The sequence below is a fragment of the Lytechinus pictus genome, chromosome 5, assembly GCF_037042905.1.
Source record: "Lytechinus pictus isolate F3 Inbred chromosome 5, Lp3.0, whole genome shotgun sequence".
NCBI lineage: Eukaryota > Metazoa > Echinodermata > Echinoidea > Temnopleuroida > Toxopneustidae > Lytechinus > Lytechinus pictus.
In genome coordinates, this window is record NC_087249.1 from 10,579,452 (window position 1) to 10,606,857 (window position 27,406).

Genomic DNA, 27,406 nt, shown 5'->3' on the forward strand with positions numbered 1-27,406 from the left:
CTATTATTATTATTAATATTATTATCATTATTACTATTGATATTATTATTATTATTAAAGATGTTATATTGCCCATTGAGTATTGTTGCTGAATATGCAGTTTTGTTTCGATTGTTGTTTACATTCCAGGTGAAATACTCAAACAACACACATTATGCTAGGGCGGATAGGGTAGGATACATCGTCACTCACATTCAAAGCCCCCCCCCCACATAAGTCTTTACAACTTCACAATCAAACTAAAATTGATCAAAAATTTTATAGCGTTTACGTCACATATATTGCTCCGTGTAAAGAATTCATGCATTATAATTATCTAAAGCAGAAATATATTATTGTGCTAGATGCATAAATAGAACCATGTCGAAAAAAATTCGGAATACACCTATCCCTTGGTCTCGTTCTTTTCTTGAATATATTGCAAATTAGGTTGATATATTACCGTACGATAATAGGCAAATATGTCAAAATAAAAGAATCATTAATGAAGTGAGCTAGACCGCGCATCTTTCACACTCTTCCACGTGCGATGGTACATGTATTTCAGCAAATGTGAGGAAATAGTTATCCATGGTTGTATTTTTAAGTTGATATCCCCCTACCCCTCTTATCTGGAAATAATGCGCGTTTACACGCCATTTGACTCCGGCAGACGCCACCGAAGCTTGGTTTGGTCAGTGGCGTTGTGTTTATGTTGCAGCCGCCTGTGTGTCCATATGCAGCGATCGTAAATCAAGGGAAGATACAGACGAAATTTGTCTTCCTTACATTTCCCCATTTACTAGAGCAACATTCTGAGAAGCGTTAACAATTTCATTTGTTTATCAAACAACGAATGCATTATTATCCAGACGGGCTCTGCCGTGGCAAGGTGCAAGCGGATATTGGCAAAGAAATATGGAGGAATTCTATCTGATGTTCTGATGTTATTATCATATTGTCATGTACAGTTGCATTTGTACCTGATTTACATTTTATGCAAATCACTGTAAGTTCTTTATACCATCACTTGGCAAAACGTGAAAATGTCCTCACATTGTATTAGGGTATAGGGCCTTTAATGCACGCACCTACAAATTACAGTATTTTTCCACAAGTCATACCCCTCCTTTCGCTTCCGACTGTGATCTGAATTCTTGAATAATTTATCAATTGAATATTATGTGTAAAGTGTAAGAGGGCATTGTATTAAAAGACGCGGAAGTTCTTCTACATCATTGTCTTAAAATGGCGTCAAACAAGACAGTGCTACTCAGAATAGAGAAAAAAACGCATTCTCGCAGTAAAATACGTGAGAGAGGAAAGTTGAAAACAATTTACTCGCTAATTTTCTTCGGTTCTTAATTGAGGAAACCCAAGTAACTGATATGAATGTGCAAAAAAAGGACAGCATACGCTGTGAGAGAATGAAATCGAGAGAAATAGATGGACAAAATGAGGCCACAGAATTCCACTTTGCTTGCAGCGGCGATCAATACACGCTCAACTACCAGTGACTGAAAGAGAAGTGATTTTGTGCATTGACTGGTGAAAACGATTAATTTTTCAGATGACCAGGAGAAAGGATAGAATTCTATTTTCCTCGCCATTTATGAGGACATGATCTCATTCCATATTCTGCGTCGGGTATTTGTATCCACACTCTCAGTTCTTTAGTGCTTAACTGAATATTATGGGCATATTCTTCTTCTACCTCGTCCCTCTATTTTCTGATTTTTGGTTATTTCGATATTACAATTTTCCATACTATCTGATATGTATCTATATTTATTTTTTAGTAATGAGCAAATGAGATGAAACTGGTAGACCTGCAAGAGTTGCTTACACTGTAAAAAAGTAATGGGTACATTTTTTTACCACCACGAGGGTAACTATGTGTTCAACAAATTTGGGGAAGTATTTTACCCAATGCGGGATGCATATTGTCCTGTAAGATTAAACAATAAGCAACAGTTACTTTAGAATGGGCAAAACTTTCATCACAGTGGATAAATAAAAATGCCCAAAAGAAATGCCCAATGTTGGTTGGACACATAATTACCCTGATGGAGCACTTTTATCCAATAATTTTTAGAGTGTACGCTGGTATGAAATACCCTTCCAAATTCAAATGACACAATATAGGAAATCATGATGCATCCATAGCACCAGAGCTATCTATTTTCCCGTCTGTGTTCAGAGTGGCCTTGTGGAGACCTTTGCATATGATTATAGATGGTTCAATTTGTAACATAGAAAGGACGAAAGGCCCATCATTCCAATTTGGTTTACCTCTGCGTCTACGCTGTCAAAACAATGCCAGATTACACATCATACCTAAGCTCGTGGACTAGCGGCGTATGCAATGAGAAAGGAAGACAAGGAAAAACAATGAAGAAGTAAAAATGGCACCGACCGCCATTTGTCAAGCCGATGACAGTGGGGCTTTGCGTAGTATCATCCTCCATTTCATCGAACCTATTTTATCTGCCCAGGGATAAGTGTATCCTGCCTGCTGCTGGTAACGAACTATGTCCACCGATACTGTTCGAGAGGACAGACCTGACACAGAATAGAATACCACTTTTCTGAATAAAAGTCATGTCGGTTAAAATATGCAACAACTCCTTGTAGCATGTGATTTCATATAATATGATAATCAGCGATAGAAAGTACTACATTTTAAACAACGAGCAGTTAAGGATGCATGCTCTACATTCAAAAGTCGCCTCAAAACTTATTTGTTTAAGCAGTTTTTGATTGAGACATTCTACATAATAGCTTTAATCCATTCTTCTTTCTTTATCCATTTTCCTATACATGCGCTGTACAAGCATCGTATCTTTATTATTATTATTATTATTTATTAATATATTGAATCGTTTCTGATTTATCATTCCAATATTATAGGCATGACGACTTAAAATCGCCAGCTTGTACATCTACCAACATCATGTCATAATTAGAGTGAACTAAATTTCAAGTTGAAAAGACTGATCTTGTTTCTTTCCATTTTGTATCATGCATGGTTTGGGTATTTAGCCCCAATTAAGCAATGCATTGCAGAACAGTTTTGACAATAAGAGGTAATGTTACCTCACGAAAATCAGACTTTCATCTCAGTTCTTTGTGGTCTGCAAAAGCATCCATTTTGTTTGGATGTTCATCTCTTCTTAGGAGGTGAGAAAAAGGCGCCACTTTTTCACATTTTATTCTCGCACTTGGCAACGGAAATCTAAATGGCTTTCTAATAGCCACCGATTCCCCCAAGCCGGATAGACAGGAAGACAGAGAATGAAGAAGAAAGTGGTAAGCATTAGAAGGGGACCGTGTGTTTTTAGGCGCTCTGTATAATCAGCCTTTACAAACATTTACTTAAGTCGAAGAAGCCAAGATTAGCAGTGTGTGTACATGCAAGCAAGAAGCTTCTGTGAGTGTGAGTACACTGTGCCTCATTAAAACGACAGCTACCCGATAACGAATTTGTATGCACTGAGCTCGTGGGGTGGTAAACTGATACTCGAACCCAAAGTCAGGTATCTTTTACGATTTTGCTGCCCCTGTATTTTACTCTTTGCTATCAGTTACAAATAAGAGGATTAACGTGATGTACAAGAAGCAAAAACAGTTGGACGACCCTAGATAATCATTACATGTATAAGTACTTGTATAGGTACATGTTCATTGATGAACAATAAATTCCTGGCATTTGAAAGATTTTTTTAAGGAAGTTCCTCTATGAGATTCTGACTTATCCGATACTGGGCCTGATATTTATGTACAAGGTTGATTTGTTTTGTTGTTGAACAAGGCACGGTAATGCAATCATGAGGAACAATCAGCACGAGATAAACTAATTGTTTTGTTATGAAACAATTGAAAATACTTTAAGGACGATTTCATCTAAATACCAATGAAAAATTGATTTCGATTATATGTCCATGCGATTTTTTTTCGATATCGTGTAGGGATGCCCGTTCGTCATCTCTCCACACGCAACTGAATCAAACGAAGAGTTTACTCAGGCTCTTTGGCCAAACCGCGTGCGAGTGCGGAGAATGAAACGGCGATCTCATTTGGTTGCCGAATTCAGCCTCTATGTTACCCTCGTTGGCGATTATAGAGCGGATAGAATCTCGCGTTACTCTCCTGAAGATGAATGAGAAGAAAAGGAGAATGAGATGAAAAAGGAGGGGAGTAGTAGGAAAAGAATTCAAAATGCATGAGAGGAGGATGGTAGGCAGATGATGACAGACAGAGAGATAGAGAGTGAGAAGGGTACTAGAGAGAGGGCTGAATAGAAAATCATATTCTATATTTCATATTTTTAAATGTTTATTTGTCGTTTATTGTTACGTAATAGTATATCAATATCTTATGTATAGGCCTTGGTTAAACGATTTTACTTTACCAATTTGTATATCTCATTTGTCATGTTTTGGGGGTTGGACGTACATCATTACCAATTTCAAATCTTTACATTTATCAAAGTTTTGGCGTATATTTTGAATAAATGCAATTTTTTTTACCCATTCCCCACAATATCTTCTTGTGGAAAATCATTAGGCCAGTCATTTCTTTTAAACAAAGAAATGATATTCTGTTATGAAAATGGCTTAGTTTGTCCTGGAAAATTAATGATAGTTAATCAAAAGACGAGATTCGGTGTTAGAGAGACGGGTGATTTGTTTTATGTTAAGGCTGCTGGCATCATGTCGTAATGACTTTTAACACAAATCCTAATCTTAATGATTGTCCATTCGTGGTCCATTTATGGTGGTGTGTGTGGTATAAATAAGGAGAGGCACAGAGTGAAAGAAAAAGAGAGAGAGAGGGGAAAGTGGGGGAGGGGTGGGAGAGAAGGTTTCGATGGGCAATACGAAATTTTGTAAGAAAAAAGGATGAGTTAAAAGCATTCGAAACCTGTTAATGCATCCATTTGCATGCGCCCCGCGCGCGCTTTTAGCATTTCTTGCCCCAGTACATTTATCGATTGGAAAGAAACTCCCACTGTCATCCGTGTGTTATGGGTCATTACTAAACGCAATGAGAGGGGCTGTCCAAAAAGGGAATGTTCCCATTTCCAGAAAAAGATGATGTCTATGGTGCCACAATGAAAAAAATAGTTGTGTGCATCACATTCACATGTCTACCCTTCTCATTCTCCCGACGAAGTAATAGATAGTTCCAAAAATATTGAATGTATTATATTTACCATGTTGAGGTGACTTCAACCATGCACAGCCAAATAAAAGTAGATCCAAAATGTACAGGAAAAAAATACAATGTATGCTGCACCAAACAGGACAGAAGAGTTTGAAATTTAGCCTAAGAGGCAATGCGAACCACCGTTATTGACCGCCTTTTTTGCTCTTCTTATGTCACATTACACATCAAGCGGTAATAAGGATGTCTCACAGAAGGGAGTATTCCTCTGCCTTGGTGTGTCTATAATGGTCAGTCAAGGATATAGAACGTCCGAGGGTGGGCAAGACTGGGTCATGCAGAACATGCAAGGAAGGCTTTCAGAGTGAAAGGCAAGAATAAAGGGATGTCTTTGAAATTTTTCCTTTTTATTAGAAGTGGCAGTAATGCAATGATGTTCCAGTATTTTTCGATTTATGAAGAAAGGTATGTGACTTTAGACATGTAAAAATAGTATAACAAAAACCAAACTCCTGAGTATTTTTGGAAATCCCGGACTGATATTGTCACCCTCGTTATTATGATTATTTGTTTTATTTTGGTTTAAAGACTGCTTTGGCCGAATTGCTGTCAAGCGGCCAAGCCAGCCTGCCAGGTATCTCCGTTGCAGCGGAATTGCCTCACCGCCTCTTGGAAGTCCAATACCACAGTGTAGTGAGGTACTTGAAAACACACACCGTAGAATGCCCCAGAGCCTACATGTGTACCCCGCTTTGTCTTTCGCTCTGAAAACATCAATACGAATCTCCCCTGAACGACGTAGCCCGAACAAACCAAACCCCGATCGGATTTCACACCATTTCTTAACTGCCTTTACGCCCGTTCCCCCTTCTTCGTTCGAGAGAAGCTGCCCCGAGTTTAGGAAAATATTTGAGCAAGATGAGCCGCGAAAGCAATCCTAAAAGTTTTTAATATCCCCGGTTTGGTGTCTGTCAAGAAACTCGAGTGGAAACGAGAAAGCCTATTCGATACTGCACCGCCTTTGGAGTGAGAACTTTGAGGGCATACACAGAAAGAGAGGGTAGAGGCTGGTAGAGATGGGAAGAGAAAGAGAGAGAGAGAGAGTGAGAGCAGGAGGGGAGGGATACGAGCACACGACATCCCGACCGCATTTTTGTTTTTTGCTGCATTGGGGATATACGGCATGATATCATGTCACCACAAGTACGTCTCCGAGCTAAATATGACACATCCATGCAGATTTATTTGCAGATAATATATGAACATACGATTTTCTATGAATAATAAAAGACTTTTTAAGAAGTGATGCTAACAGGTCAGGAATAACATTTCAAGAGTTTGACGATGCATCACATTTCCATTCAAAAGCAAGCCAAAATAAGAAGAAATATTTACTAGCATTTTGTTTCTTTCTATGACACGCAATGCCCTCGCCGGCCTTACCGAAATGATCAAAACGCACGCACCCATCCGCGCACAAAAGGTATGGAAATTGGCAACCAACCTAATTTGTGTAATTGGATCTGCATTTAAGCGGAGACAAACCCAATCAGTAGGCCATGCTGGGCAACTAAGGAACCGTGCGTTTAATCTGCAACCAACATCAAGCTTGACCGAAAACACACGCCAAATTTGAATGAATTGTGACATGCCAAATTAAGACATTGAGAGGGACACACTGACATGTAAGAAAATTACTCTGCCGCCTTTTCTTCTCCAATTCTTCGTTATGCATTTATGTCCCTATATCTTCATAAAAGAAAAGATACTAGTTCCTTTAGGCGAAGGAAATCCCCTGATACTCTCTTTTGTCAAGTTTCTTTCATTATTATACTCACGATGAAGGCGATCGTGAATAGCAGTTGATGAAGTAAAGGGAAGAATGAACTTCCGTTTATACACACACCAGCTTCCCTTCCAATGGAGACGCCGGATATATTGTATAGGGAAAATAGAAAATAAAAGAACCAATCCGTTCATGTTTATTCTTTTTTTCACTGTATAAAGACATCTTAAAATCTCCGGGCGAAACTTACAATTCATCCCCTATGAAAAATACCTTTCAAAAGATTTAGCCATGTACTGGTATTTTCACTTTTACTACTCTCTCAGCATCTCTCTCTCTCTCCCTTTCTATTTATATCTATCTCTTCTATCCCTCTTCCATCCTTCATTACACTTTCCCCTCTGTTTTCTCTCTTCACCACACTTATTTTTTCTGCCTTTCCTTTGAGTCTTACTCCGAGCTTTTTTTTTTGCTCTATTTGTCTCTCGGATACTCTTAACTAGCCTTGTCGGTGATTGCGTCTTCATAATCCCGTATATGAAGACTAAATGTGGCAGAAAAATCATCGTCCATTCCATGTTTTGTCAAGAAAAGCGAACTCGGCCAACCCGCCATATCTCATGCTGATGTAGAACTACCGGACGATACACGCCAATGATATCAATATTGCATTCAACAGATTTGACATCGTGTTACAAAATGGAGGGTTTGTGGTTGCACTGAATGTACATTATTTGACATATCAATGGCCTTAAATACTGCCCCCCCCCCCCCGTCCAACACGCATGCACCCACCCATTGGTATTTCATATACCTTACGCGTGTAATCAGGGTAATAGTTTAGAAAATCACGGCTTTCTGGCTCTCCTTAAATTTCGATTACTTTGTTTCTGAACCAGTTAATGTAATTAGTGATTAAAGATATAACTATCACTTTTCTGATGTAATTGTAAAATTATATCCATATTTCTATTCCAGATATGGGCCTAAAAAATACAGAATATGACATTTGGTAAAATTGCTAACGGCTTGATTGCCTGTGTAGCGTTCAGTGGTTTGATTATAGTAGCCACACCCCTAAAATATTCGTCCCACCTATCTCTTTATCCTAACAGCTTCCCATAAGTTTCTCCAGTCATGACTGTGGATGTCAATGATACCGTTTCGTTGTTGGTTTTTTCATGCCCCTTATCATCTCTTTCAGAAGTATGACGGTAGATATCATTACAACTGCCATTGTCACTTGCTTCGACCTTTGGTCAACCTTTAGAATGAACAAAGCACATTAAAATGCCAATCCGTTACACCGATACACTTTCATATTCCAAGGAAATCAAACTGTCCATAAAGTATCATTATGACAATCAGCGATATTACGTTATGGCGTCCTCAACTTAGAGTCGTGCCATACCCAGGCGAAGCACAATTAGCTTCGTATTAGCAAACCATAACTTCTTGGAAGAACCAAGCAAGTTAAACATGTTAAAGAAAGAAGCAGAAGAATATGAACCCAAAATGAGACTGAATAAGTAGAGAAAAGACCAACTACACGACCCATCCATCTCCATTCCTGATCATTCAGCTCTGATTTTCATCAAGATCTATCTGTCTCCATCTTCCATTAGACCCCTGTCTCATTGCCATCATCTTAATTCCCCGCCTTTTTTCCATTCTCTCCCGATCTCTCTCCATCTTCATTCATACCCTTAATGTGGTGTTGAATCCGCACTCTAATCATCCTTGGCCCTTGTTACGCTCCAACGCCAAGTCCCTTCAATTCATCCTTTTATACAACTGTCGATTTTAACCTTAACCCCTCTACGTATGCACCGTGGAAGGAAGACGATGGCGGAGAAGGAGGAGAGGAAGAGACGGGGTCAGAAGAAAGACCGTCACTGTCACTCAAATTTGCGATTGTGTATGTTTGATCGATCCGCAGAAATCTTACACAGGCCAATTTTCGGAATAATTACATGTAGCACGATCAATCAGATGGGCGGTCTCTTGAAGCGCTGCTTTTGCTTCCATTCACAGTCTTCTTCTTATCTCTCCCCGTTCTTTTTTTTCTATTCTGAAGCGGCGCTTTTTCACCTGAATGGTGCGGATAGTCACTGCATTTCCAACCTCCGTCTCCCCCACGTACTTGTATCTCCATACAATTCTGCAATTTTGTATCGTAGTATTGTCTACCCCTTTGAATCCGAAGACAAACAAAAACAAACACATTTTGGTTATTTTGTGGTCATGAAGTCCGAAGGCCCCTATTAAGATCTGGCCAAGTTTCGTTGGTTATAATTTGTCACTATCAGATCTCATTTCTTATTTTCAGGACACATCTATTTTGTCATCATTGGCTTTAAAATGTCCAGGAATTGAGGTATAGGTTCCTTGTGTGTTAATGGGTGCGTTAGTTTGAACATATTATGTGGCTGACACTGAGATATGGTGGGAGATTACTGTTAATGTTTAGACTCTTCGGTGCTCTTAAAATGTTTGTTGGTATACATAGCCCTTTTATACCCAAAATTGATTCATACCCGGTATTTTCATATCAAAGAATTGGAAGTATTGTAATGATGAATTCGTACCATGAATTTCCTGTTAAATAATTATGATTTTAGTTTTCAAGAGGAAATCGCTTTCATGTCCATTCTTTACCCTGAGCTGCCATATTCCAGATATTCTATGATCATATTCCGTTTTTTCCAGGCCAGCTCTGGGGGAAATAACGATATTTTGAGTGAGCCCAGAACATCTCTCCTACCATCCAATACGTTTAGAGACTTCTCATTCTTTTCCCTTCTGTGATTGTGGTTAGAACGTAGCTGGGAGGAGGTCACGGTGAAGAATGGACCTTAGCTAGCCCAAGGGTCCGCTTACACTAGCCCCTCAGGGTTTGCTTACCTGCCCTTAGTGACAACCCACCTGAGAGATCAGTGTTCTTGGCAAGCTGACGACATCAATTTCACTCTTTTTACCTCAGCGACCTCTTTTCCCCTGCTTCTTTCTCGCTCTTGTTCTCTCTTTTCTTCAAGCCCTTTTCCTTTCCAAGCTTTTTTTTTCACCGCTCCAAAGCTCGATTTTTGATGGTTAATGACCTGTTTGCGTAGGAAAAATAATTCGCGAAATTACAAGCGCGGTTGGGGATAACAAATTTATACTTATAAGGGACTGAGGGCTTTTTGCCGCGTGGGTATGAAGGACCTAATTCCGAATCACACTCTTAAGGCAAAGTGTGTGATAAACACCCCTCGTGACAGGTTTGGATATTGAAGAATGTAAATTTCGATGAAAAAAATAATTACATGACCGGTTTCACGAAGGTCTTACACTATAATGATGCAAAGAATTATTAGTCTCGGTTAATTCCCTCATTTTCAGAAAGGTTAAAGTTGTGCATTTCATTCGCATTTTGCAAGACTGAAGATATTGGGGAAAATGAAAAGATAGCATTCATAATTCCAGGATCATTCTACAGTGTATTGGCGCCTTGTCATTTTGCATAGTGACATGGCGACACAATTTCTGGCAACTTTTATTTTCCGTGATTTATCTGTACCCATGTTTCAGAATTCGATCTTCAGGTATATAGTTGTGGCTGTATGACCAACATTCATTTTTATACGCACAACAAGCAACTTCTCTGACTTCCGAGTATAAGAAGTGGTGTCAAAGATATGAATGGGCTATCGTACTACACCGTTCAATGTTGAAGCAATGAGCTGGTAACTCCTTGGTTGAAGCAATGATTGCCGTGGTGAGAGTGAGACCAACACTAGGTCAACACCCGATTCTTCACCGGGACGTCACAGCTAGCTCAACGTGCTAATCTCCGCCACAGAAATCGTGTTAGCCTTTCGTCACAAAGGAAAACATGCCTACAAATTTGCCGTCGGCTGATCTGGCATAAGAACAGAGAAGAGAGAGAGAAAAAAATAAGAAAAAGTCCTTATTTTCTTCGACTCTGGCACGACAAAAGAAAGAAAAATTGGGGCCCCGTGACAACATTAATCATCGCGCTTAGATAAATATTTCCAAACCCGCTGGCTAAAGCTTAACGGATTATTGTTGAAAAACAACGGGGGAAAATGTCCCATGTTTTCTCAAATCACCTTCCCATTTCAAAAGGCCGTAGTGTGCTTCGGGTAAAGGATGCTTGATAGGAATAGTGGTAAAGAGTCATGGGACTCTAATAGAATTTCATAGGTGGAAAACACACCAAGGGATTTGCATCGGAAAATAACAGGTACGTATGGAAACCGATTGATATGAATATCTAGCATGTCCCCTATACGGATCTATACAGTCAGTGGACAATTACACCTTTAATGTGACCTACTAAACATACAGTATAGGGAATTGGTTACACCTTTCTTGAAGTCATTCTGAGTTTCATCTGTTGGACATTGCAACGGAACATTTCCAATAACATTTATGCACGAACCACCAGTATTCCAATGAATGGCCATTATCATTACTAAACGATTAGCTATATTCAAATGTCTGATTATTCTTGTCAACGCCCGCACTGAACTACCACAGACACACCTACGAAACCGACCGATAAATAACATACCATTCGAAACTTTTATCAATCTGGAGTCGGGTTTGTGAGTGTGACTGTAAGACCTTAAACTCCTGAAAAGAACACTCGATCCAGACGTACGTAGGTGGGATTCCATAATGTGAGACATTCCTTTCCCATCTATAATTCAGTATGTCTGTCTGTCGGTTTACAATCATCCTTCGTATGTCTGTTCAAATGTGTGTTTGTCGGTTCCATGTCTGTTTTGTGGTTGTTGAAGATCAAGAAAGCCCCTCAGGCATCGTCCCCGTTCGGTGAGACACAATGTGAATATCACATCTCGTCAGTCGAAGCTTCACCGATGTGCCTATGCAAAATTCAGGTTCATTTTAAACATTCATAGATGATTTACCAAACTAAATGTTAAGGCAGAGACTTATGAAGACAATCGACACGAAATTGATAATAAAAAGCCCTTTCATCAGTGAAACTGTTCATTTCAAAGATGTGCCTACATGAGTGCTTGCTAAATCAAAGGAAATATAGCAATGACTTTTTGAACCCATGCTTCTAAGGGTTACCCATTAGGTATTATGGAACAATACTTATAGTCGTAAATTATCTTCAAACTTCATGAGCTCCTTTATACTCACAAATAAACAAACTTTGAGATACATTAAATTTCCAAGCACATAAGACGTGAAAGCTACAGTACTTTGATTTCTTAATGGCTTTTCGGTAAAATAAGAATAAACCACGACTCAACATTCTGCAAGTGCCTATACAGTCATGTTAAAGCATAAATTTCAAATGATACTGGATTCAATCGTACGTCCTCGTTACCTTTTTCAGCCTTTTGTGCAAATGTAATTTCCTTTCTAATACGTACAGGATGAATAAAATATCATGTAGAATAAATGATTAATGATGAATATGTGTCGCAACAAAAATTTGAATATTCATCTTTAATCCCGTAAAAATATTATTTTTTTTCGGTTGTTGGTTTGTCAGTTGTAGCTCAAAATTCTCGTCTTTGTTGTCAAGTTTGTATCTTAACCGACTCTGGCTTGAACTCTTCCAACATGTCCAATGTGTCTATAAGCATGCAAGTCGACATGCTAGTTGAAGAATGTCATGGTTATTGGGCTTTACCAGACCAAAGTTGCAGTTGAATATATATTGAGACATTGGGTTTGGCAAGAATGAGGACAGCAAGTACTTAATTTCAGTGAGGTAAAAAAAAAACCTTCATTATTACATTACAGTATCTGTATTGAAGGCTGGATACGTCATGAAGAAACCATAGGGGTGGGGGCGTCGACGTGAATGGTAGAGTCATAAGAGTTGAAACAAATGAAGGTATTATGAATAGAGTACATGATAGTGTTTACACATATTCCAAAATATTCTGTCAATGTTGAATTGCATCGAATAAAATGTATTTCCACATCTTCATTATAGCAGACATACATCAGATGCACAGTATGTAATGTATCTTCCTACTTTCTATCGACGTAACTCTTTCTTTTCATTTAACTTACGATTTTTTTTGGTTATATATAGTAACAAATTCAAATGCAGCTTAAATCTAAATGAACATAAGTATTTGATAACAAGGAAGTCAGAATCTTCTCTTAAGTTTATTTTATATTTTTCCTCCTTAATCTTAAGAAGAAAAAGATCTGTAGTTATTTTGCGTTTCTTTGATCATTATAACCCGATATTACCCTTTAAAATCAATAACAAAAACAACGAGATGAAAGAAATCGCTGCTCTCAAAACAACGAGATAAAAGAAAACGCTGCTCCTCTTTTCTTCTCCATCTTCAAAAGCGTCTTCGTCTACTATAGCGTGCAGCATCGCTCGTATCTTCTATTATCGGCGGATAGGAGTGGTGGAGCAGTGGATGGGGAGGACGTGTAATCTCCGCGTTGGTTGGGCACAAAACAGGATTAAATTATGGGCCGACATCGTACGCATGTCCCGATTAGGGGTTCGCTCGCGTCGCCCGGTAGCATTTATTCGACTTCAGTAATTTGATTGCTGTATCAAACTAATTTGAGTCGGGTATCTCTATGTGCATGTCGCTTAAAGGTACAATTCAATTTAGGGCTTATGAAAGAGATAGAGGAGCTGGGGATGTGTACACAAGAGGGATAATGAAGGAGGTCGGCTGAAGTAGCAGGAGATTTGTTTTAAGAATTGACCCTGGAAATCTGTTATCCTTCCTTTTATCTGTTTGAAACGACATGAAAAAAAGATATAGGCCCTATAAAAGTGATCAACTTTGGTTATCCTGGTGATATAGTATAAGAATGTTTGCCAGACCGCATAATGAGCATATCAGAGGAAACATAGTAACAAATCAATTGCATTCTACAAAAGTGACTTTAATGTCCTTACGAGTCTGAAATAGTATTAGTAGTAAACCATTAAAACATTAAGAATGGTGGAGTTGTTGATTTGCTGAGTGAATTAATAGCGGGATTAATAGCTCATGAATTATCGATTGATTGAATGATTTTTACTACTATTAAAACTTTTCATATTGGTCATTAAAAGGATGATACTTCTAGATATCCCTACCGTATAGTAAATAATGTAATGGAAATATTATTAGAACAAACTGGAATCCAATTAAGTCTAAAGTGTTATTCCGGTTAGGGTGTGGTGTAGATTCTTTTACGAGGACATTTTAAACTTAATGCCTAAATCCTTCTTCATCCAGGGTATCGTTTTATAAAGTAACTTATGCACAATTTATCTAACAAATTTGCCCATCAGCCAATCAGACCAAATTATTTTAGTAGCTTTTAACTGTTAATATTATGAAAAAAGAAGAAAAGTTCTATGAAACGGGCCCCTGGTTTGAAAAGTGTGGTTCTCTGAGTCTGACCATAGTGTCAGGTCCCATGTTCAGTCGTAGAAGTCCCCAGAAGTTTACTATTAATATTATTTTATTTTAATTGCCTGTACATTGCATGTGGGAACTGTTCGGGAATGGGAATGACCGTCAATGTAATCCTACCCCTTATCCATTCTCTCCTTGAAATCTGTCTTTGCAGGATCCAAACCGTCGGGTACAGAGCTTCAATGGAGTCCCAATGGTAGCATCCAGTCCCGTGCGCCACGATTCTCAAATGCCACAGGGTAGCCAGGTCGAGGTTCAAAGCTATCAGCAACCGCCATGGAAAGCACTCAGCGACTTCGCACTGCAGAGCGACATCGAGCAACCACCATTCCAACAACTGGTGAGGACAAATCCTCGTAAAATCCTTTATAAATTATCATTATATCCCAGCTAGCATGTATCCCAGTTTCCTCCATTACAAGGGCCCTCCCAATCAAGTGCTTTCAGTTCAATATCCCAAAGACCGCTTTATGAAACGAATGTGTGGGAATGATTTCCCGACTCATGACCTTTTTTGTTAGATGAATCGCAAACACTGTTTAATTAATATTTTTGTCTAATATGTTACTGTAGTTTATAATATATTTGTTTATTTATGTTTGATTCAAAAGTCATGTCATCATAGCTATAATACCCATGGTTCTTATCAAGTTACATACACATATCCGGTGAAACATGAAGGAAGCAGTCTCACCGATGAAAAGTGTAATTTTCAACATCATGAACATGTTCAGGTAGACATGCCATCAGTGACGTAATCGACAATTCGATGAAGGTACACACCTATTTCTGCTAACCCTCGGTAATATTGTTGGCCCTTCTTGTCCTCTCATAATTACCGCAAAAACCGTCGGTGTTAATATTACACCTACGCGGTATCTCTACAGGAAAACACAAGAGAAATGTTGAGACAGCACCAGATTAGAATCATACCGATGTCATTTTAACACTGACTGGTGGTGTATAATGCCTATCTGGTGCTGTTTCAATCCTTCTCAGTCTGGTGTTTTCATGTATAGATACTAGGCAGTGGCGTCAATACAGGCGGGGGTTTTTCAGTCAAAACAATTCATCGATTTCATCTCTAAACGCCCCTCTCTTCTGTCGTGTTACTCGACGTAAACCTATACATAGTGTTTTCCTTCTAATGTTTCTATCCGACTTTCCTTCCACTTTCTCTCTCCAGCTCTTTCTGCCACTTCTACTTTCCCCCTTCCTTTCTCACCGTTTTTCTGGTTCCGTCACCATCTCCCCCCCCCCCTTCTCTCTGTCTCTTTTTTCCCATTTGTCCCCGTATCCAACTGATGGCTATTTCCATTAGTATGCATGGTCTGTTTTCTCTTGTTCTGTCCCTTTTCTGATAGTTGTATCATTATAATTGAGATGCAAAGGGCTTTCGTACAGCACGCCATAGTTCATCAGTCATATAATAGACACTTTGACAGGTGTTACATTACATATTATAGCGGTTAAAAGCGGTAAGAATTTCATATGAATGTCAGTTCAGACAGGATTGTTGTTTGCCTTTTGTATTTCCAAAAGGTTATTTCCTAGATATTCATGGGTGATATTTCTCTCTTAGATATGTAATCCAAACAGTTAAGTCTTCCGAAATCTGCCTTGAGTATATTTTGCCGATATCCCTGGAGTCTGACGAAATAGCTAGCGCTGATTTCTTAGTTATTTAATTTTGTTTACTAAAATATACATTTGTCTTGGAAATGTTAAAAGTATGTTGGTCTTACGGTGTCTAAATTGGCAAATTGACCAGAGTCCTCTGACATGTAAAGTATAAGGGTTGATAATGGAATGATATTCAAATGTATCGCAGGAGAGTCTTAAATGTACTATGGGGGAAAATATGGGAAACCAGATAGCGTTGAGAAAATATAAAAGAAAACTATTTTTTCTACTGTCGTGCTAGTGAAGGAGAAATATTCACAAATCTGAGTAACTAAAAGAAACGTGAAAATGTCTTTGGAAATTCCTTTTTCCCCCCAGCTCGCAAATATCAGCGGTGACTTTGACGAGTCCATTTGTCGTCATGGTAACCGAGTCGGAATACTCACGCCGATGAACACAAAACACACCGTTACTCACCCACACCCACCTCTGGGCTTTTATCTTAACGCACACACTCACTCTAGGTGCTGGCGTACTTAGAGTTAGACCTTTTACTGCACCTCGGAGATATGTTATGCCCGCTTCATACATCATTCAACAAACGAGAAATAAAAAATCCTGGACACATTTGAATTTCATACACATGTACCTGGTACATGCATAATGCTTTGTTACGTGTGTTTGGTTTCATATGGCCTCCCATGATGGTAAAAAATGTCATCACTGAATATAATGAGATTAATAATTCAGTAAGCCTTGGTCGGCCTCCCTAGGGTGTTTTGAAATCGAATTTACATTGTACAACGTGGATGTGTAGGGTTGGTTTGGAGGAATGATAGGCACAAGCTTTTTACGTATGGCAAAAAATACACTTGAATGCATCTATAAATGTATATAAATATATAAAAGAGAGACAAGTGGTGTTAAATGCAGTGGGAGAAAGATGTTAATTTCAATTCGTTCAATTCTTTCGCCATGTCATGGACAATATTTTTTTTTTAAATAAACCCACATGTTTTCATGGATTCAGTGAAATTTAGCGACAATTTCCCAATATAGCAACGTTTATATATCTATTTTTGTTACAGAGTATTTGTATTTGCATATTTATCTATATTTAACTCTGGAAAGATTGTACGAATTGGATACAATGACGTCATACTTGACCAAGAGGAATGAGACCCTAAGAATGACCTCAGAAGCTCTTAAGCGTCCCTTCTCTTCTTAAAACGACAAACCACTTTCCACGATGAATTGAGGAGTCTATGGTTTGAAGTGGTCACATATAATAACAGGAAAGATTTTTTAAGTGGACGGATTCATCGAAATAATGAAGACAAGCAATTTGGAACAGATATATCGCCCGGTTTGGATAAGCCTTCAGGTCGGTCTCAGGTCTCGCGTCTTGAGATTTTCAAAGCTAATTCGTAGCCCTTAACTTTTCTGCTGATATTTCTTAGTATGGATGAGAAATTGACGAGGTCCATGGTGGATTCTGCTGGCTATCAGTCAAGCGAATATGGGGTCTTTTCATCCGCTTCCTGTGTATGACTGAGCTAATATTTAGAGGGATTCATCTTCTGGCGTGGCTTGCATACTGATGTCATCCAAAGGTCTTTCTATATCCCCATTTTTTTTACTCTCTCCCTCCCTCCCCCTCTCTCTCTAGTCTATTCGATCTTCATTCGAGATTGATTTTTATTGGCTTCCTTCATTTCTCTTTGATATCATTTCCTCTTTTTTTAACGGAGGTTAGAAAATGAAAAGAAATGACAATCAATACGGTTCAGGTTTATCCCCGGTCTTCCACCTTCACAGAGCTTTGGTAGTCAGGAGTGGCTTATGCAGGGGTTTCGAAGAAAAGTTGCAGAAAATTCATGTGTCCCCTTTTACCCAATTTTAAATATAAAATCTGTCTATGCAAGGTGTTACTTTTTTACTCGATTTATAAACGATTCATGATTAGAAGAACCCAACCGGTGGAGTTATAATACGATTCTCTTCAGAAGGACATCATAATACACGGGCGTTAAGGCTATTATACATGCTCACACGTAAAGATAGATAATTGGTAGGTTATGTTTTTGGACAGATCCATCACTGTGGCAGACATTCAGAAATATGGTAGGGAGTCAAATTGCTTTGCAACATTTCCTTTTCTCCATTATGTTATACGTTGGCTCAAAATTCCCCCCAACCATGCCAACTGTTTAGAATCGTTAAAGAATGACGGAGGCCTACTTGTATTGTTAGAAATAAAAGGTGACGTCAAATTATGATAAAGAAAAGAAACACCTTCAACTCTTAAGACATTGGAGTTGGATGTGAATTTCAATGTATTTTCTTAAAGATTTCACTGCCGATGTTAGCCAATGTCGATGAAAGAAAGCAGAGCAGGGGAGCACAAATTTTATCAACCATTTCTCCGTCGCGAGGAAGATAGCGCTTTGCCGGTGGCCCAACCACGTCCCTTCCGATACAGACCATAATTCACTCTGAGCAGTCAGAAAGAATCTATCGTACTCCTGAAACAACCAACTGCCCCAATTTGAAGGTCTACGAAGACGATTCAGGGGGGGGGGGGGCTCCACTGCCCCTCTTCGGTTGCCTACCCTATAGCTAAAAAGAGTTACCTATAAATTATGTTAACCTGGGGTCCGTTGCAGAAAGAGTTGCGTTTAAAGGCAAGTCAAAAATCAATCGCAATTCCAAAATGCGCGCTGTTGATTGGGTGAAAATCAAGTTGCGCATGATTTTTAGAGTTACGATTGATTGCAACTCTTTCTGCAATGGGCCCCTGGTCGGATTCATCGTCACATGAAGTAACACATCTAGTAGGAATGACAACGAAGTGCCTTGTGTTATTCTTGCTTTATGTAGGTGAAAGACAACCCAGTGCGATCCCGTCATTTTTGTAAAACATAATATCAACTACACAGCCCCTATCCTGCTTCAAAATTTATGATTTGTCTCCGCACGCCCCTGCATAATGAAACCGATATAGATATACGAGAAAACCGTTGAGGAAAAATTATGGTCTGGCTTCGTGATATTTGACGGTGGCCGTGTTTGGGGCGTGTAGAAACGATGTCTCTGCCTTTTTTCTTCTGTCCTCGCTGTTTTATGCGCTATTTGTTTTGCTCAGGCAAGGGAAGGAAAAGAGATAAACGGTTGATGTAATTTATATGTTTACTCTGCTTCAAATCGGGGGTGAGTCAAAGCTGAATGTTTATCCTAAAAAATGTTAATTTGTAGCTCTCAGATTGACGTTGCAATATAATTGCAGATGACGATGTGGCCCAATCCTATCCTTGGCGGAGGGTGGGGGAGACAATTACTGCGAGGAAACACGAGTATGCTTTAAAAGATGAGAATAATAAAATGAAATAATATTCCTCATTTCAAATATCAAAGTAATGATTTTGATAGATTGCATTATAGGCTGCCAAAAGCGAAAAGCCCATAATGATTCGATTAAATTTTTGTTCAGATGAAAGCGTTAAGTTGTTCATTTCTTTCTCAATCGTCTCTCCATAGCCTTGTGAAATGTTATACATTCATTCTCGACTTTTCTCTGTTGGCTTTCAATTCAATTTTAACATTTTATGATGTATCTAAATCACTGCATCGATGAGGTGTCGACAGATTACAGTATCAGGACATTGCACCCCACCTCTATACATAGAAACGAGCACGTGGGACTGATGATGAGGTGTTCCATACAAACGTCACCCGTACTTCCATTTCCCTTCCCCTTTCCTTTTGACGATGGATGTTATCAATGAGGCAAAACTTGGAAGTCTATCTCTTGCCTGCATCCTCTCTAGTTATGCCTCGTGGAAAGTGGCTCTTGGCTTTTAGTTATGACAAATCTGCTCCACACCGTTGCTCGCCGTTTCGTCCCATGCGGCCATTTTGGATACAGGCGGAAACTCGAATCGTCCTTGGTCACGCTGTGTGGCGTTAAGGTGTCAAGAAGGTGTCGCCAGTATCACAACACACAAGCGATTCACCAATTGGTTATTTCCACCCATACGAAACTCTACCCTCAGTCTTTCCGCACGTAAGGCGGATATGATTTTATTACTCGGTCCCAGAAAGTCATTCAAGTATCGGCCCTGAAGAGAATCCTCCCCAATGATGTGTAAAAAGGAAATACGGAAAACAAAGTAGAAATTCAAGTAACATAAAAAAAAAGGATATTGAAGCAATTGAACAATTCAGGAAATTGCCAATAGAAGACCTAATCTAAGCACTGTGCCGAATGAAAAGCTATCGATATTCATTATTGATGATCTAGCAAGGCCTATAGTTTTTAAGTTATGCGTAATCATAATTCATTACCAAAATTATTTAACGAATCGTCTTCTTTCTCTTTAAGCCCCTCGCAGGCCTATCAACTCCCTCCCTTCTTTTTTTTCTTTCTTTCCCTGTTTCTCCATCTTCCCTCCCTCTCTCCACCTCCTTCGTTCGTTCATTCTTTCACCAACCATGGTGACACCTACCAACAGTCATGACGGTGTACGCCCACCTTGTCTCGATCCCTTGGAAAGTTCCCCAGTCAATATTTCATTATATCGAATCCATCACAGATTTGATTACATTACTCAAAAATATTTCATTAACACCCTTTTAACCTTGTACATGCTCCTTAGTCCGTACCATATTTAATTATGTCACGAAATTATATCATGCTTCAATCAAGACTATTTGATGTGAAATACTCGAACATGTGCATTTGACCATGGAGCTACGTAGCTCCATGATTTGACGAAAAAGGGAAGGGAAGAGAAGATGTATCGCCAAATAAAGGAAAGTTGTAAGACCTAGCGAGTCAGAGTGAGAGAGAGAGATGGAGAGAGAAGCGGGTCTGCATCTTTCTTTCTCCCTTTTAGCCAAATCAATAATTATTTCCCATCTCGACTCGAAACGGTCGGTTAGTCTGATAATGAATTCAATTACTTTACCATTTAGGTATCTAATCGAAATTTGCCCTGTATGGATATGAAACATTTCATTTCAGTAGCTGCCTTTTTTAGTCGCTCGTCTTTCTAGATACTAGATATGAGTCTCAAAATTAATGTACTCGAAATTAATTCGAATCCCTTGGCTTACAACGCGCCAAGCGAGCACTGGATTAATAAAACTGGCATGAGTCCCCCTTGCGTTTAAGTTGTGGAGTTCAGTTTTAAGAATGATGGCATTAACCTACGCGGCGGAACATGGGATTGTGTCCGATATGGTATCGCCGAAATTCCTTCGTTTTGGATTATACACTCTTTATGTATAACATTATTCAAAACTTCTCCTTTTCAAGGTGATTTCCCAGAGGAATTATAACCCTAATACTCTCATATCTCTGTTGAGATATATCCTGATTGGAAATCGAAGTCTTCGCATGTATAGTAAACCCATAAAGTTTGGCATAATTAGGAAATGCTTAAAATGGTATGTCAAGGAAGAAGGCCATTTCCCCATTATCTTTAAAGGAAAATTTATACAGTACAAAAGCTCACAGACAAATTGCAGATTTTGATAAAAGTGATTTCATGCAAGGATTATACACGATTTCATATTCATCAATACAATGACACACGAGGCTGTTCATACGGGTTAGATGATCTGTTTCTTAAATTTACCAAAAACTAACTTTGAAATGTTGGTAAATTTAGTTGTCCTATTTTTAATTTGTAAAATTAAAAGATATCGCCTGAAGTCTTTGAAAATAATATTATGAAAGTTTTTTTTTTATTCAGTTGTAAACATTATCTTTCATGATACATGTACGTAACATGTTAATTCATAGATATATCCCTCAAATGTTAATGAATGTTTATAATTCCCGGGGTCCGGAGGTTCTTTCGTAGGGGAAAACAATTTCTTTTCTTATGAAAACTGTAAGACTTATAAGTGGCCCTTTGAAGGATGCTCATCTGACATGGGTCATATGGAAAGCTAACATATTTAAATGATTAGTTAGGGAACAGAATGTGATCGCGTTTGTGATTCACTGCGTGTTTAGTATGAAGCGCCGCTTGGGCAATAAATCACATTTCCAAAATAGATACCTACAGCATTCTCCCTCCCCTTTATTCTTGTAAGCGGGATACTGCGGGTTCGTTGTACGAGTATCATTTTTTGTGGTCGAAGGAAGATTCGCGGTGACTTTGGAAAGGTGGAGGGGAGAAATAAAACATGAAATGGAGAGGGGAAAAGAAAAGAGAAAGTCTCTGTTTGCTTAGGCTATCGATGCAAATATTTATTGTACTTTACGATCAGGTTTTGAGTTATAAATCATCAAGATCTAGCCCTCGACGTAGTGTAAACAGTACAGCTAAGTAACCCTTGGCCATGCCTGAATCTTCTTTAATTCATACCACCTCATCCTCTTCGTCTCTCTATCCTTATTTCTCTTTCTTTTCTTTGAATGGCTGATGTGGCTAATGTGTTTGGGAAGACATGCTTAAATGTTTTGCATTTGTTTTGCTAGGAGCGGTAGATGAACTATGATGATGCAACGGACTATTCATGCCATTCTTATATCGAAAAATTATGATGAAAGTGATCGGAATCCACAAGAAGAAACCTTCGTGAGAGTTTGGATATTCCCCTTATTTTAGTTGTGGAATTTTAATGTAAATTTGTTTCTTACTCTTTTGTGTAAGCCTAGTTCATGTATATCTGTTGGAAAAAAAAATCGTTTAGTTTTCTCAACATTGTTGGTTCCGTCAGTGATGCCACATTGTTCTTGAAATACCTTAGGAAATTTATAAAAAAGAATACATTGATATGTAAGAACTGTGACATTGATTGTTTTGTTTCATTAAGTTTTGTCTCGCTTGCATAGCAGAGCGAGACTATAGGCGCCGCTTTTCCGACGGCGAAGGCGGCGTCGTCAATATTGGAATCTTAAGCAAGGTTAATTTTTTTGTCATCATAACTTAAGTGTATGCTAGTTCATGAAACTTGGACATAAGGGTAATCAAGTATTATTGAACATCCTGCCTGAGTTTCAGGTCACATGACCAAGGTCAAAGGTCATTTAGAGTCAACAAACTTTGGTAATGTTGGGGATATTTTTGAATTGTCATCATACATGAAACTTGAAAAGTTTATGGATCTAGTTCATGAAACTTGGACATATGAGCAGCAATGTATCCCTGAATACCCTGTGCGCGTTTCAGGAACATGGCCAAGATCAAAGAACATTTAAAGGTCAATGAGCTCTGGCCGTGTTGGAAGTATGTGTTGAATTGACATCATAACTTAAAAAGTTTATGGATCTAGTTCATGAAACATCGACATAAGGGTAATCAAGTATGAATGATTGTTTTGCACATTCTTAGGTCAAATGATCATGGTCAAAGGTCATTTTGGGTCAATGGACATAATATCTTATTATCATATTCGTGTTTTTTTATGTGAATAATTATTCATTAGCTGTTTTCAAAGGCAGCACTGCTGCTATATCGAATTGCGTAATGCAGAGGCGTTCCACTTCTTATTTAATTTAATTGAATTACATTCTATGTATAGCTACTAACATTGAGATGAAAGCTACAGATAATTATGAATAAGAAGAGTTGATGAGGTATGGCATATTGTTGGGTGTTATGATCATAGTGATGCCAGAGACAGTTCTTCAAGAGCTCCACGGTTGCTTTAAGGATATTTCCTTAAACCATAGAGCTATTAGGACTGGAAAGTGCAGAAGGGAACTGCTGCTATCATCAGACTCATTCTATCCAGTGTTAAAACAATGTTTAGAGACAATATGTTCGAGTCCTTAATCCTAAATAAACGAAGGGCACCCTACACGATCATTTGGCAAATCTGCAACACTCATCAACTGCGACTTCTCCCGAGTAATTGAGCAAGATTCGCCGTTTCGTCTGCAAATCACCAGGCCTTTCTTATTTGAAAGCGTCACCGAATGGGACCGAAAGACTCTTGCCTCCCCTCCATAATCATATCTGTATCTGTGTAGTGTGCTGTTGCCTAGTTAGTAAAGTGTTATCTAGTGAGAACCATTCCTAAGAGAAAAGGTGGGACGTGTTCGTAGAAGTTTTCTTTAAAATTGATGTGTATTGGTGTCTGTCGTCGGTCCATCCTTCTGTTCATAGTAGATTAGGCGAAGCGACGCATGGCTCGTTTAGTGCGGTGTATTCTTGTACTAGAGTTTTTCTTTGCCTCAAGGCGTACTGGAAGAAAGTACAAACGATATTGCCTACAAGCAAGGCGCCAAAATGAGTAGGTGACGATGACATATCGTCTATAAGTGTACTTTCAAATTTGGTCCTTTAAAAATCTGCATAAAATCATAAAGCATCGTCAAACTTAGAGTTATCTTATATATAGTGACAGGTATAATTGTATATTTTGTAAGTTATCGATCAAACTGTTAGATAAGAATGTCTGTCTTCCAAGAAAAGTATCAAGCTTTTGGTTTCCCTTGCTTTATTCAAAGTTTCCTCTTTCCTAAATAAAGTATTCGATGTTGGTGTGGATTTTCCATGGTATCCCCGGCATCACAGTTTACTTTACAGGTGTTTATCCCAGGGGATTTCCCGTAATCTTACCTCATCCTTCATGTTCCCTGACACACGCTTTAGCCACTTCAAAGCCACCAAAAGGCGCGAATCGCACGGGCACAAAATCAATTTACGATGCACATCAGGATTAAGTGCGTAGATCGCCCGTTCGCGCGTTCGTCTTTCATCGGTAATCCATCACGGAAAACGACCCGCGCGGGTGCAGCACAATCCCGCCGTTCCCGTAGGTAATTTCCACAGGACATGCACAGCGTGCGCATGTACGCGCATTGTCGTCTGCGAGGGGGCTATCAAATCATGAAACGTACTAAGTCAGGTGATCAATCAGGATTTGCTTCACTGTAAGCCAGGCAATCAATTTACGAAACAACAAAAAAGGTTAAGAAAAAAAAGTGTTTGCAAACACGTATGGTAGCCGTCAAGCATTGACAATGACGAGAGTCGAGAGAAAGCATTTTGCACAAGACCAAAAGCATTTCATGTATGGGGTGGGTGTGTGAAGGTGTAGGTGTGTGCGTGAGAAGGTGGGTGTGTACGTGTGTATGGCAGAGACAGAGGAAGTTGATGAACTTTATCTATTTTTATTGTGAACATGAATAATTTCAGTATTGTGGCTGTATATCATGTATTGCATTTTATTGGTGAATAAAATATCCATTGAATTGAATTGAATTGAATTGAATTGAATTGAAGTATTCGTACAGTGATTTATAACTTTTCACAGTAAGACGTACCATGTCTCAACATTCGCATCAAATTTTACTACGTTTTATACCAAATTCTGGTCGCAGGCCGTCGTAAGGTGTGCCTTGGCCTTAACCCATTTGTTCGATTTTGCCCCCATGAATCCTGAATATCAATTGAAGAATAAGGGGATATTATATGAATAGGAGAAGAAGACGGAATGTGAGGGGGAAACGAGGGAGAAGCAGAAGAAAATGAAAAAAGTAGAAGAGAGCGGACAAGAAACGGAAGAAGAAGTAGAGGGAAAGGATGGAGGTAAGGATAAAGAGTGAAGGGGAGCAAGAGGAGAAGGAAAACGAAAAGAAAGAACAAGAGGAGATTTCAGCTATACCAAGCATTGAACATTCTAGTTCCTTTAAAACGTCATCTCTTCTTTTGCATTATTTTTTTTGTCTAAGTGTCTTGAGTGCTCCATCATTTTACATCTTCAGTTTGTCTTCAAACTACTTCCAACGTGTAGCTACACTTCTGGAAATTGATATTTTAATGTATCTGACTAACTGGCTTGTCCGTGTCGAGGAAAGTCACTTTTAGGCGACAATGTGACGTGTTCAGTACAAACAGCTTGCGGACTATCACTTCCAATAATTTGTGGCTCTCCATGTGCTCAAATATCGAAAAGAAAATCAATCTTTTCCCTCTCTAATGGAAATATGTCTTGATTTCCGAACTAAACTTCCCGTACTATGTCTCTCGTCAACTCGTGTTATTTTTCACCCGACTTACTGACGTCTCATTGCATGTACATGTATGTAATATCCAATCACATTTATAGCGTGTCGATTCCTATTCAAAATATTTTGGATAACTCCGATCCTTGAGAATGAAAAATTGAAACTTTAGTCTGTATCTTATAATAGAAATCTTCTTTACTTCTCTACAAGCAAGCTTAATTGTTGCCTGAAGACGAATTATTATTTTGGGCAAATTGAAATACTATGAACACACGAAAGTAAGATAACCCATGGAGTTATTATTAATTACTTCGTGGACAGACCACTCCTCATCGATTGCTTTACACAGGACTCGGGGATAACCTTGAACGGTTGAGACCTTCTCACATTTCAGGCTTCCACACGCTGAGATCTAACTTGTTTCGCTGAATTATATAACGTTATTAAGATAATACATACGTTTCAGTTTAAAGCTTTACTAAATTCATATTAGTAAAGTGTTCTTCAGATTTGTTCAATTCATAGGCCTGGCGTTCAAGATTCCAAAGGCGTCAACATCTGAAATCAACGGGTAGTTTCCGAAAACTTTTGAATATTCTGGTACTCTCATTGATTCAGTTCTTCTCTATTTCGAGTCATGTTTCTTATCAAATTATAACTTTTGTTTTGTGTGTATACAGGTCAACTTCTCTGAGCAGAGTCTGGGCCAGACGACAATTCTTAAGGACATTCCACCTCGAGATGATGCGGCTCCTGGATCGGGAATGAGTCTGCCCCCAACCCCGGATTCCTCCGACCGGATGCACTCACATCTCGACTTAGAACCACTTAGTGCCAGCGACTAAGTCCATCGAAACAAGCAAACTTATATCTACAATAGAGAGAAGTCAGAGAGCCATCTGCTAAAAACAATGAATGATCTTAGCACTTGACGAGTGGATCTCACTTCCCAAGGGTCGAATTTTGACAGCCGAGTTTTGCTATGGACGTAACAGGAGTTTTAACGCGAATGCTAGACGTTACATAATTAATCATCGTTATTTTACAAGGAATTATACATACTTTCTCGCCTCACTTTTGTACGATTTGGAATCTTCATTTGGTGTCTCTTATTGTGCACTCTTTCGTGAAGCTGTGGACGTAAATGTGGTATATAAATTTTATTATATGAATGTTGGACAGTTAGCTTGTGTATGATAGATGATGACGATGGATTCACGCAATTTCGGGTGCTGTAATAAAACAAAGGAGAAAGCTGACAAAACAGTTTTAACGTGTCAACGAACAATCAACCGGACTTTGTATTCAAAATGACGGGGGAAACCTGAACTTGACATTTCTGTGTGCGTCGGCAATTTTGTTGTAGCGTTTAAAATAGAAGAACGGGAGACAGAGAAATTGCTTCAACATCTTTGGACCGCGAGAAATTCAACTATGAAGTACAGG

At 38.8% G+C, this 27,406-nt stretch overlaps 1 protein-coding gene across 1 annotated transcript in view; it reads left to right on the top strand.

Annotated features, from left to right (window-relative positions):
• The window catches only part of LOC135154095 (insulin gene enhancer protein isl-1-like), a 36,502-nt gene extending 9,697 nt beyond the window's left edge, over positions 1 to 26,805 (top strand). Inside the window, exons 2-3 of the mRNA XM_064099323.1 lie at positions 14,522 to 14,707; positions 26,641 to 26,805. Of these exons, the coding sequence (XP_063955393.1) occupies positions 14,522 to 14,707; positions 26,641 to 26,805 (351 nt within the window). The remainder of the gene's footprint in view (positions 1 to 14,521; positions 14,708 to 26,640) is intronic.
• Positions 26,806 to 27,406: the final 601 nt, after the last annotated feature.